We start from the raw sequence: 13,045 nt of genomic DNA, 5'->3' as shown, positions 1-13,045 counted from the left end.
CCATCTACCCCATTATTACTTTCATTATATTACATCTATCTTTAATATGATGCCATCCAAGACAATCATCCTATTGTCATTAACATGATCCAATAAAGCGGTTATTTATTGTTGGATTAGCTGTGTGAAACCTGGAATCCTACTCTGATGTAGTAACTCATGAAGCAAAACACCAACCACACAGCTCAGAAAGAAAACATGTGATCCCTGTGCTCCTCCTCCTTCTCTAACATTTCACCCCTCCCTTTCTCTCTTTTTCACAGAAACACACTCTCAGTGTGTGAGCTCAAGAAAATGGCTGACAGCAGTGTTTCAGTAGATCAGTTTTCAGTGGATCAGTTCATCTGCCCAGTGTGTCTGGATCTCCTGAAGGATCCGGTGACTCTCCCCTGTGGTCACAGTTTCTGTAAGGTGTGTATTAATGACTGCTGGGATCAGGAGGATAAGAGTGGAGTTTATAGATGTCCTCAGTGCAGAGACACTTTCACTCCAAGGCCTGTTCTATGCAGAAACAACATGCTGGCTGAAGTGGTGGAGAAACTGAAGAAGAAGAAGGAAAAAAAGAAGAAGAAGAAGAAGAAGAAGACTGAAGTCCAAGCTGCTTCTCCTGCTCACTGTTACGCTGGACCTGGAGATGTGGAGTGTGATTTCTGCACCGGGAGAAAACACAAAGCTGTCAAGTCCTGTCTGATGTGTCTGGCCTCCTTTTGTGAAACTCATCTGAAACCTCACTATGAAGTTCCTGGATTGAAAAAGCACAGTTTAGTGGAAGCTTCTGGAAATCTAGAAGAGAAGATCTGCTCTGAGCATGATAAAGTGCTGGAGATCTACTGTCGTACTGACCGACGCTTCATCTGTTATCTGTGTGTGACAGATGAACACAAAAGCCACGACACTGTCTCAGTTAAAGCTTACAGAACTGAAAAACAGGTGAAAAATGCAGGTCTAATCTATTAAGAGTAATTTTATACAATTTACATTTCCATTCTAAAATAACTGAAGATTTTCACTCTAAGCCAGAGCCACACTTTATTTGACTTGGTTAATCATAAGACTCAGGTTTTTAGTCTTTAAATGACTGAGTATGATTAGTTCTCAGTTTAATTATATTTATAATAATAATGTTGAAACCAGTTAAAGTTAAAACGTTAGTTTTATAAATTCTAGGTGTGGATTAAACTGCCACCATGGCTGTGATGTCATCAGAAGTCAACAAACATGATATACATGAGAGTGTCAGCTGACTTTTTATTAACAGTAGACATGAAAGAAATGTTGTTTCATCTATTTTCATGGAATTGTGTGGTCAATCTTATACTTAAAATACTAGAGCTCATCACAGTCAAACTATAAAATCCCCCAAACCAGTGTTTTACACTTTAACAAGGTGTGTCATAGAACTCGACTGAACTTTACCCTTTATCTACAGTTAATAATTACCAACTGACCTTATAATCTCCTAATGCATATATAATGAAATGTGTTTTATTTGTCCTCAGAGTGAGTTAAAGGAGGAGCAGATGAAATCCCAGCAGAGAATCCAGGAGAAGCAGAAGAAGGTGCAGGAGCTGAAACAGGCTGTGAACACTATAAAGGTGAGCAGTGAGCAGAGACAGAGCTGCTCCTAGAAACACACACAACATGGACAACATGGAGTCATTTAGAGTCGCAGTAAGAGAGGGAATGATAGATGAGCTTTAAATCCTGTGTGTGTGTGTCCTAACAGCTGAGTGCACAGACAGCAGTGGAGGACAGTGAGAGGATCTTTACTGAGATGATCAGCTCCATGGAGAAGAGGCGTTTGGAGGTGACGGAGCTGATCAGAACTATAGAGAAGGCTAGACTTAGCCAACCTGAACGACTCCTGGAGCAACTGGAGCAGGAGATTGCTGATCTTCAGAAAAGACTCGCTGAGCTGGAGAAGCTTACACACACACAAGATCACATCCAGTTCCTCAAGCAAATAAAGGTATATTACATCCCCATTCCCAGGTAAAATATACAGGTTATGGGTTCTGTTGTAATATTCTACATAAAATCACTTGTGTTTCAATGTAAAAGCTTTAAAACAATTGTAGTTGTCATTTCTTCTCCTAATTCCATGCCTAATTGCAGGATTTAGTGCCTGGACATCACACCCCACAAAGTGCAAGCCCCAATGTTCAGTCTGATCACTGTAAGAGCTTTGACCTCGACACTTTTTTCGAAGGGTTCTTATTTGATGTAAAGAGGAAACCTCTCGCTAATCTGAAAGTGAAACTCGAGGAATTGTGCCAGGAGACATTCATTAAAATCTCTCAAAATGGTAAGTGGAGCTGTTCCTGCTGGAGGTAGGGAAGTCTTTACTGGCTCAGTGACGAGTGATGTAGAAAGGTCAGTCTTCCTTCCTGAGCACCACAGCACTGCAGAGTTTAAAGGTTTTCACACTTGATTCTAGTTTTGATGATGAACTGCTGATGTGAATAAGTTTGCGCTGAAGCTGAGAAGCTCTGCACTCTGGTGCTTCAAGACGGAACTGATGCATTACCTAAACACATGTCTGATCTGCACACATTTCACAGCCAATTTATTTCTGTCTCCACAGTTGAAAAATGGTGCATTTTCCCTGAAGACCCACAGAGCAGAGATCAGTTTCTAAAATGTATGTCTACCACAAATCTACTAACACACACAGATGCATGTATGCGTGTGTATGCACACACACACACACAGTTTCTCTCCTTTCACATAAACATATGCTGTGATTATTATCTACTAATATACATTTTTTTCAACTTTTATCTTTTTTTTTCTTTTTTTTTATTACATTCTCTGTTTAGATTTCTGTCATCTGACTCTGGATCCCAACACGGCACATTACAACCTCATTCTATCTGAGAAAAACAAAGTGGTGACACTCAGTGAGACGCAGCAGCCGTACTCTGATCATCCAGAGAGATTTGACTACTATGAGCAGGTGTTGAGTAAGGAGAGTGTGTGTGGACGCTGTTACTGGGAGGTGGAGATTCGTGGTACGGGAGATGTGCATATATCAGTCTCATATAAAGACATCATCAGGAAAGGGAAAGGTGCTGATCGTGCATTTGGAGGCAACAAGCAGTCTTGGACATTGCGGTATTTATCTTCTATTCGTTCTTTCTATCACAACAATAATAGACTTGATTTAAGAGCTCCAGTGACCTCCAGAATAGGAGTGTATGTGGATCACAGTGCAGGAACTCTGTCCTTCTACAGCGTCTCTGACACGATGGAGCTCCTCCACAGAGCTTACGCCATATTCACTCAGCCTCTGTACGTTGGGTTTAGGTTGTACTGGAACATTTACTCTGGAATAGACCCAGCCATGATTTTGTGTGATCCTAAAAAATAAAGTTTGTAGTATGGTATAGTCAGTTGTTTGCCATTATTTTTTTTTTTTACCTTGCACTCATTTTTTTATTGGTCCACAACTGTGGAAAAACTTTAATGCTTAAATAAAAAATAAAAAAACTTACTAAGATCAGTTACCATAAAAAAAAGGAAATTTATTGAATTGATTGCCAATGATATACAGTTCTGTATAAAAGTCTTAGACACCCCTAGTTTTTACTGAGTCAGTTCAAAAATATTTCTGGTTTTCAAACACCATTACATATTATATAAGAAACCACGTTTTAGACAAATAAATAAAATGGAAGCTGCAGTGTTCTGCATGCAAAATGAAGCAGGTGCAACAGTCAGAAGTTCCGCAGAAGAATTAAAAAATGTTGGAACATGTTAGTTTTATACTATGCATAGACAATTCTGTTAATAGAAAATGTTTGTTGGACTTATGAACAAATTGGAATTACAAATGAGCTCTCGGAACAGAACTTGTTCTTATGTTGGGGACTTACTGTACTAACACTAAATATTATTAATAATTGGTAATATGGTAATTGTGATTTGGTTAAAACCTTTACAGACTTCAATAAACCAAGTATTTTACTGCATATCATACTGTGTATGACTGACAAATAAAATTTACATTTGAATTTTAAACCCTTAAAAATGGCTGCATTGTTACAAATGTTGCATTGTGGGTACTTGTACAGGTTGCATTTACCCATGGAAAAGATAATAATTGTTGCTTCTGATGTTTAATTGCAATAAGAAATTTGTATTCAGTTACAGTATATCCCTAATCGAAACTATGTCCACTCGGGTCTATTTTCGTTGACTGTTTTTGCGTGACACAGTGGGAGAGCCAACCGTGACACTTAGTTTACTGTATTGTCTGCAGTTACAAATGCAAAATGTGTAAGTAGACCAACATAAAAACAGTCATTATCTTTATTTTATATACAATGTGCTTGTGTTAGATACAGACAATGGTATGTGGTGGTGTTGGTGTCATTTGAAGTGTATTTGCTATTTATATGAATGATAATGATTAATGATAAGGACAAAGACATGTGGTGTTATTGCTCATTTCATGTCCACAGATCAGACTCGCGGTACTCCAATGAAGCTAACACGTTTTACACAGACTGGACTTTATCCCTGCTATCATCTCTACACTCCACCAGATGTCACTGTTTAATGAGTTGCATGAAAACTTGACACTTTGCTAGACACAAAGATTGAGAGGTATCACACATTATGTGTGACTTCATCTGCCTGCCAGTAATGGTCTGTTCACATTTGTAATTCAGTTCTTTTGGTTTGGACCAATGCATGAAATGATACATTCGTCCTGGTTCACTTAGGTTTTACGCTGACATTTTCAACATTGGACCAAAAGACACAACACAGGGAGGGCGTGAATTATACATTGTGGCGTCTTTACCAGCTGAAACCTCAAGGAGAGTTTATAAAAATTTAACGTCAGACATTGAAACACCACAAGCATGGCCCCAGATGCTGAATAAAACGTTGCCGATGCACTGATGCAATGTTTTTATTTTTTGACTAGCTTTTATCCATACAGCTGCTAGAGGTGATAACCCCCCCCCCCCCCCCAAAAAAAATAAATAAATAAATAAATAAATAAATAAATAATAATTAAATATATAAATAAAATGCAAGCAGTGATCTTTAATTACTGAGATTTTTTAGAAGCACTCTTGTCATTAAACAAAGCCTAGTTGAGCTATGGTGTGCATTCCTGTGTTTTTGTATGCTGTCCATAATGAATATCCTTAAATTTAAATGCCATAAACTTAAAAAAAATAATAATAATTTGCTATTTAATTCATTAATGACATTAGGTATGAAATTTTTTTTATCCAGTACCTTGCTAACCACTGCATGTGATGTAGATAGGTTATTTTTTTCCACTCGCTGCCTGTCCAAACGCTGTCTCCTCTACATTGAATGTCACAGATACAGAATGGACCAGTGAAAGATCTCGGGTTCAGTCATCATTATCAGATAGCGGTAGCAAAGCAGACTTGGTTTGTTTACTTATCTCTGGTCACTGGTGCATTCACATTTCAATTGAACCGCATCAGAGTTCATTTGTAAGCGGGCCAGACCCACCTTTTTAAGTGGACTGGGTTTGTTTGCACCCAGGTTCAGATGTCAGTGTTTACATTTGTTCGAGGGAACCTCACTAACTGAGCAACCGCACCAGAGTTTGTTTTAATCAAACAAAACAGGTCAATTGTGAAAAATCCTAAGTTTTACAAATATTTAACACAATTATACACATTGACAATATGCAAAAGACCCCGACTGTAGAAATTCTAAAAACTTGACACACATGGAGCATAAATAGCATGCAATTATTATTACCTATTACTCCCCCCCTCCTCCTCCTGCACAAGAGAGAAAATCATCAGAAAATAAGAAAAACAGGTTATCACAAGTTAACAGCTACAACCTGGTAGAATATAATACATGGAGAAATGTATCTGAGCAGATTTATCAAAAGATACGTTTTACTTAGTGATGTTACCATGACAGCTCTGAAGCTTGTACCAGGCAGAAGTGGGCGTGTCCAAATGAAGCCTCGCTTTGAGGGATGTGTTTGTTCCCTGAGAGTCACGTGACGAATAACAAGCGAATCCTCGCACTACCCGGAATCATGTGACCACTTAAGTAAAGGCGCGTGCACATGAAGTCTCACTGTGGTGAATCATTATATTGGTGATTTTTTTTTTTTTCTTAAATTCATAAATCACGATTCAGGATCAAATCAAGATTTTTTTTTTTTTTTTTTGCATTTCACAATGAACTTTACATTTACTTCCGATATAATATGTGAAGGAGGAAAATGTGCACACAAAATCTTCTGCTACATATTAATGACTTCAATTTATTATAATTATTATTATTGGTTATTAATTATTACCTCAATTTAAACCTCATAAACTCAAAGTGTTAACAAAGTGTTATTGTATCAAGGTTTTCAAAATCTCTCATTATTTTCTTTCTCTCCTCTAGTAATTGTATTTATTTTGTGTTATAATCATTTATTTGTGTATTGAATCCTTAACACTGACCAGCAGATTTATATATTCTGTTCAAAGAGTCCAAGTGACTTATTAGTTATATTCATGGCCATGCTCTTAATTTTAAAAATAAAAAAGACAAAAAAAAGAAAATGACCCACCTATTTTTTCTTTATTTTTACTTTCTGTTATAGATCTTCACTTCATTTTCAAACATTCAGAGATGGTGATTATGTGCAGCTGCTTCATATTAATTGTCCATATTAATTGTGCTGCATGCTTCACAAAATTTGTCCACAAGATGTCAGTAAAATGAGCCTTTAAATAAAGCTTCATGAAATGAACTGTCTGGTGAAACTATTGGCTGAAAAGCCTCGACACACAAATGTGGCTTCATCTCACCATCACTACTGCAATGACAAGGTGATGTGTATGAGATGCAGGCTGTCGGTGGAAAGAAGGAAACCCCTCCCCTCCCTCAGCATGTCTATCACAAGCTGCGTTTCATTCCAAAGTGTACTTCACAGGGTGCTCACTACCCCCTGCTCCGTTTGCAGGGAATGTTTGTGACGGCACCTTCCCTCAACTAAACTCCACCATTCGAATTGCCCTACAAAGTCACCAGCGCAGACGTCATTTCTCCGTGCGTTACCATGGTAACATAAACACCTGTTTACCTGTCGCTGAAGCTGTGGAATTCTCACATTATGGACATTAAATAAGAATTACTGTATATCCTGAAGGACAGGACTGAATCTGTGGGAAAAATAGAGGAAAAGTTCAGAATAATGATAACATTCATGCAATCGGTTTTCTATCACTTGCACGTCGCATTTTTGCAGGTCACTGTGCGGGATAATTAACTTTGGTATTGCTCTAATTCTAGTGTGACAGTGGTACCCACTGTTTCTAGTTTCTCACCTGCCATATGGAAGGCACAGGTTCGATTCCCACCCAGTGCCCAAACCCCAGCCACTGGATGCATTGCCGGTCCCAAGCCCGGATAAAATGGGAGGGTTGCATCAGGAAGGGCATCCGGCGTAAAACCTGTGCCAAGTTGTTGTGCGGATCTGATGGACCCCATAACAGGAGCAGCCAAAAGACCAACCATTTATACTATGAAATACCACTGAATAAACCACAGATCATTTATAATACTGGGAATATATACAGAATTATACTGTACAGTTTACCAGCATATTTCATTCTATTCTGTGAGTAATCATTAGGAATCACCTACACACCCTCGAGGGGAAATGGTTTAACATGGTATTGACTATGAATTGGGAGTGTGTAACATCCTAATGCTTTTATCAGAACATTAAGAAAAATTTAAGCCATTAGGGTCACACTTTAATAAAAAGTAAAGGTCAGTAGAAGAAAATATAAACAGCTGTTATCTCTTTATATTATTATATACTTGGTATAATATATGCATGTGTGATTTTGGTTTAGTCTGCCTTGTTGTGTCATAAACTTACATAACAGTATCATATCCATTGTTTAATGTCATACCTGTAATTTTAGCAAAGGTAAGCCAGGTTTTTTGCTGGACACTGAAGGTCAGGTCTCACATGGCCCCATACACACACTCTACATACACATGCACACAGAGCCCCGACCCAAGGGGTAAGATCAGGTGAGACAACATAAGTTATTTATAAAAATCCATACATGATACATACAACTTCAAGTACAACTTTACTATATTTTTACATACAAACAGTTTCTATATGTAAACTATGGAATGAGAAAATAATATACTGTACAAGGGGTGTTCAAATCAACTGGGACACTGCATACCCAAATAACTTAATTCATAATTTTGACCATGAACTAATTCATTTGTCTTTTTTTTTTTTAGTCTGAGCAGTACAAAGAAAACTCATCACTACCACTTCAACTTCCCTGACTATAAACATATACTCCCAGACCCACACTCATTATTCTGAATAGTTGCCCAAGTGATCACACACCTTGATTGGCAGATTGTACATGACTTGTGCTGCGCTTGAGACTTAAAGAACTGTGAACAACCTGAGCAATGTGAACTCTGACTGACTGAGGTTTGTGGCCCCTAAAAGAAATAAAAGCATAAGGGTTATTCTCATGTATTTCTTTTTTGATTGTAAACCACCTTATACTGTGTACAGTATGTAGAAAATGTAACACTGTACTGTATGTAGAAAATGTAACATGGAAAACATGTTCTGTTCTATTCTATCATTAGCATCATTCAATACCTGGGGTCATTTTTATGTAAACAGGAAATCTGATCTCATCACACAGGGCGACAATACAGAATGGCTTTAAAGTAATCTGCAGGGGTAAACAGTAGTGTCTACCAGTGTCTGTCTATTCCTGTAGAAATCCGGAGAGGAGAAAGCTGATTTTTCATTTTAAGGTTGCATCACTTTTTTGTTATCTGGATGCTACAGAAAAGCCATAATTATTCATGAGGATATGGCTCAAAGTACAAAACATAACAGTTTGCGGAAGTAAATTTAGCATTTTTGGGTGCCCCGGTCAAAGACATTTTAATGCAAAAATACGAATTTTCCCTAATTTGTAATCACTTAAAGCAAAGAGATACAGCTGCAGTAAAGATTAATTGCACTTCTCTAGCACTCATTATATCATTATAAAATAAGATTTTGGAGTTTCATCCCTTCACTAATTCTATGGGTTACATATTTTATTAGTTAAAGGATTTTACTAAGATCTAAAAGGTTTTGCATTAACAAGGTTATTAATTAATAAGAGACTACTTGTTGTTTTATTGGAGTATTATTTCATCCAAAGGATTGTCAGTCAGGCAAGTGTTTTTAAAATTTGTGTTTATTATAAAACTAATCAGACCAGTCAGTGAACATTCAGACACAGGGAGAAGCAGGAAGTTAATATCAAAGAATCTGACCAAAAGGATCTAAGTGCTCTTTCACTCTGTCTCCAGCTCACTTGTTTGCTCCTTTCAGTGTGTGAGTACAGGAAAATGGCAGAAGTCAGTTTTTCAGTAGATCAGGACCAGTTCATCTGTCCAGTGTGTCTGGACGATCTGAAGGATCCAGTGGTTGTTCCCTGTGGACACTGTTTCTGTAAGTTGTGTATTAATGACTGCTGGGATCAAGACGATCAGAAGGGCATTTATAGGTGTCATTGGTGCAGAGACACTTTCACTCCGCGGCCAGCTCTACGCAAAATCAGCACACTGGCTAAAAAAGAGAAAAAACTGAAAGGGACTGAAGTCCAAGCTGCTTCTCCTGCTCACTGTTACGCTGGACCTGGAGATGTGGAATGTGATTTCTGCACTGGGAGAAAACACAAAGCCGTCAAGTCCTGTCTGGTGTGTCTGTCCTCCTTTTGTGAAACTCATATGAAACCTCATTATGAAGATCCTGCATTGAAAAAGCACAAGTTAATTGGAGCTTCTGGAAATCTAGAAGAGAAGATCTGCTCTGAGCATTATGAAGTGCTGGAGATCTACTGTCGTACTGATCAACGCTTCATCTGTTATCTGTGTCTGACGGATGAACACAAAGGTCATGAGACAGTCACTATTGCATCAGCAAGAGCAGATAAACAGGTAAGAACAGAAAAAGCAATAATTCACACTTTATAAACTCAAAAATCAGCTGCTTCTTATCAGATAGAGAGAGGCAGGTCCAGTCTGGCTTGGTGATTTTACTGCTATAACACTTCCAATAACAGTTTTAAAGTGGCTTTAATAAACTACAGCCCTCCAGTGGTGCTAAAAATTTATTTTTTTAAAAGGTTTTAACCCACAGAAACCCATTAAAAAATTTAAATGTTGTCCGTTTGTCATTATTTAAAGTGCCCCAATTATGCCATTTTAAAGGTTGCTAATATTGCTTAATGAGTCTCTTAAAACAGGTTTACATGTATGCAAGGTCAAAAACACTTTAGTTTTCTCTAAAAATAGATTACTTTTACCCCATTTCTAAATGATTTGTAAACGACTCGTGTGAAGCAGTTTGATGATTCAGTCTGTCTAAACCCCTCCTTTCCGTGAGCCCTCACTGCTGTGATTGGTCAGATGGCGCGGTGATTCATGATTGGTCTACCGCTACAGCGTGTGTTGGAAAACGAAATGCCCATGACCATAACTGAACAACGGCTCTGGAGACCCGTCAATACATAGAAAAGATGGCGTAAATTTTATATTAACTGTGGCTACAAAAATCAAGCGATCTTTTATTTTTGTGTCAGTGTTGCGTTAAAAGGCTGGTGAGCAAAAAGGACAAACACAAACAAGTAAATAAAGCAAACGTGTATTATACAAAACTAAATAAAGGTTCACCACAACCAAACAAAGATATAAACAATATTTACAAACTACATATTTTGTACAACGCGAGTGAGTGGAAAATGTCCGCGTTTATTGTATGTGTGTTGGAGGAGTATGGTTCGGTCTTACAGGGGTTAATGAAGTCTGAGAGGCCGATGACGGAGGGTGAGAAGTCCGGGGAATTTGTCCAGTCAAAGATAATCCGGTTAAAAAATCTTCAAAAGAAAATGATCCACAACAATCTCTCCTTCTCTCGTCCAAACAAATAATGGAAGCGCTGTTCCACCATTACTACTCCATAGTTTCTAGGGCAAGTTCTGAGGAAAAAAAATGCAGTCGCACACGTTAAGTGCGCATGCTCCTTGCCACTTCACGAGTTTAAGTTCAGTTTTGGTGAATGGTAGAGAATAAACAGTTAAAAAGAATTTCGTATGCTCTCGTTTTTATAGTTTTTTTCTATTACAAAGTGTTTAAGCGAACCTGGCATGAATGTTCGGTCACATTAACAAGAGTGTGGTAACATTCATTGTAAGATGGCAGGCAAGTTGTTCGTGATGTAGAATGTGGGCGGGCAAGTTGTTCGTGACGTAGAATGTGGGCGGGCAAGTTGTTTGTGACGTAGAACGTAGGCGGACATTATGCAAATATGTTACGGAGTGACGTAGATCCGTAACAGAGTAGAAATAGATTTGCTAATGACTTTAGGCAAATGTGAGCCGATTCTTTTTTTAATAGACAAAAACTCCATTTATCGTGCACTGTCAGTGTCACAGATAGTGCAGATAGTTTATGTTCACATACAGCTACATGACACACTGCATTAAAGAAAATATTTAAAAAAGGATAATAGTGGCACTTTAACTGATCAAACCAGTTAAAAAACATTTTTGTAATCAACTGTGACAGGGCGAGGAACACATACAGTTACAGGGAGAAACATTCACCTACTGAACTCATAAAGTCATAACACATAAAGAGTGAAATGTATTTTATTTGTCCTCAGAGTGAGTTAAAGGAGGAGCAGATGAAATCCCAGCAGAGAATCCAGGAGAAGCAGAAGAAGGTGCAGGAGCTGAAACAGGCTGTGAACACTATAAAGGTGAGCAGTGAGCAGAGACAGAGCTGCTCCTAGAAACACACACAACATGGACAACATGGAGTCATTTAGAGTCGCAGTAAGAGAGGGAATGATAGACGAGCTTTAAATCCTGTGTGTGTGTGTGTGTGTGTGTGTGTGTGTGTGTGTGTGCGCTAACAGCTGAGTGCACAGACAGCAGTGGAGGACAGTGAGAGGATCTTTAGTGAGCTGATCAGAGCTCAGCAGAAGACTGAACTGAGTCGAGCTGAACGACTCCTGGAGCAACTGGAGCAGGAGATTGCTGATCTTCGGGGGAGAGACACTGAGCTGGAGCAACTTTCACATACACACGATAACATAAATTTCCTTAAAAAAATGAAGGTACAATGCATCTGCATGTATATGTTACATATACGGGTGTCACGTAGCGGAGCGGAACGAGGTGAATCCAGGCGCAGATGAGTGACAGCAACGTTAAACAAGAGCGCAGTCGAAATGCGGAAGCAAAGGTCAATACCGGGAGATCAGTCAGCGCAGCGTTTAAGCCAAATCGTAAAACGAGAGCAGTAGTCAGAAAAGGAAGCGTTAAATCGGTAACCGGGAAATCAAGCTGCAAAGAGACAATCCAAAAAACGAGAAACAAAAGCCGTGGTCAAAACAAGGAAGCGCGAGGTCAAAGCTGGGAGATCAAAGAGCAAGGCAAACAAAACCGAGACGAGAAACCGAAAGCAAAAACGAGAAACAAAGCGGGCTTGGCAACGTGAAAGCAGGAAAAATAAACGCGAGAGAATCGAGGCAAAAATACACAAGATAATCCAGCGCACAGCGCATGCTTAAATGCTGGAGTAATCAGACGGGGATTAGAGACATGGGCATGAGGCGAGATGGCGCAGCTGGGACATGTGGAACGTAGGGTTGATTTGCCGCATAGTTGAGGGGAGCAAGAGTTTAACAGCGCAGGGGTTAACTATCTTGGAGATGGTGAAGGGGCCAAGGTAACGAGGGGAAAGCTTGCGGCAGGTGGTCTTTGGGGGAATATCAGCACTGGAAGGTGGACAAACCAGTAGATCATGATACTTGGGAGTTGTGGGCGTATTCCACACAAGGCAGGAACTTGCTCCGGGAGGCGACATCTCGAGAGGCCATGCACCTTAAGGCTACCTTGAGGAACTGGTTCTTTCTTTCAGTCTGCCTGTTGGACTGGGGGTGAAAGCCTGTGGACAGACTCGGGGTGGCTCCAATGAGTCT

At 39.1% G+C, this 13,045-nt stretch overlaps 3 protein-coding genes across 3 annotated transcripts in view; all 3 read left to right on the top strand.

Moving 5' to 3' along the window:
- Positions 1-269: 269 nt before the first annotated feature.
- LOC128510117 (E3 ubiquitin/ISG15 ligase TRIM25-like) overlaps positions 270-13,045 on the top strand; it is a 47,649-nt gene continuing 34,873 nt past the window's right edge. Inside the window, exon 1 of the mRNA XM_053482157.1 lies at positions 270-930. Within this exon, the coding sequence (XP_053338132.1) occupies positions 295-930 (636 nt within the window). The 5' untranslated portion in view covers positions 270-294. The remainder of the gene's footprint in view (positions 931-13,045) is intronic.
- Positions 2,343-4,078, top strand: LOC128510231 (tripartite motif-containing protein 16-like protein). The gene is made up of 2 exons (XM_053482367.1): positions 2,343-2,641; positions 2,820-4,078. The coding sequence occupies exons 1-2, from the start codon at positions 2,536-2,538 to the stop codon at positions 3,368-3,370; spliced, it is 657 nt and encodes a 218-aa protein (XP_053338342.1). The 5' UTR covers positions 2,343-2,535; the 3' UTR covers positions 3,371-4,078.
- Positions 9,406-11,888, top strand: LOC128510226 (E3 ubiquitin/ISG15 ligase TRIM25-like). Its single transcript, XM_053482354.1, has 2 exons — positions 9,406-9,996; positions 11,723-11,888. The coding sequence occupies exons 1-2, from the start codon at positions 9,406-9,408 to the stop codon at positions 11,849-11,851; spliced, it is 720 nt and encodes a 239-aa protein (XP_053338329.1). The 3' UTR covers positions 11,852-11,888.

The sequence above is a fragment of the Clarias gariepinus genome, chromosome 2, assembly GCF_024256425.1.
Source record: "Clarias gariepinus isolate MV-2021 ecotype Netherlands chromosome 2, CGAR_prim_01v2, whole genome shotgun sequence".
In the NCBI taxonomy this organism is placed as follows: Eukaryota; Metazoa; Chordata; class Actinopteri; order Siluriformes; family Clariidae; genus Clarias; species Clarias gariepinus.
Note: the sequence above shows the minus strand (reverse complement) of the source record. Positions and strands in the feature narration are given on the sequence as shown.

Excerpts from the sequence above, each read along its gene's own strand:
- LOC128510231 (XM_053482367.1), top strand. The coding sequence starts at position 2,536 with ATGTCTGATCTGCACACATTTCACAGCCAATTTATTTCTGTCTCCACA. Across the intron at positions 2,642-2,819 it reads CAGAGATCAGTTTCTAAAAT|ATTTCTGTCATCTGACTCTG; the intron begins GTATGTCTACCA and ends TTCTCTGTTTAG.
- LOC128510226 (XM_053482354.1), top strand. The coding sequence starts at position 9,406 with ATGGCAGAAGTCAGTTTTTCAGTAGATCAGGACCAGTTCATCTGTCCA. Across the intron at positions 9,997-11,722 it reads CAGCAAGAGCAGATAAACAG|AGTGAGTTAAAGGAGGAGCA; the intron begins GTAAGAACAGAA and ends ATTTGTCCTCAG.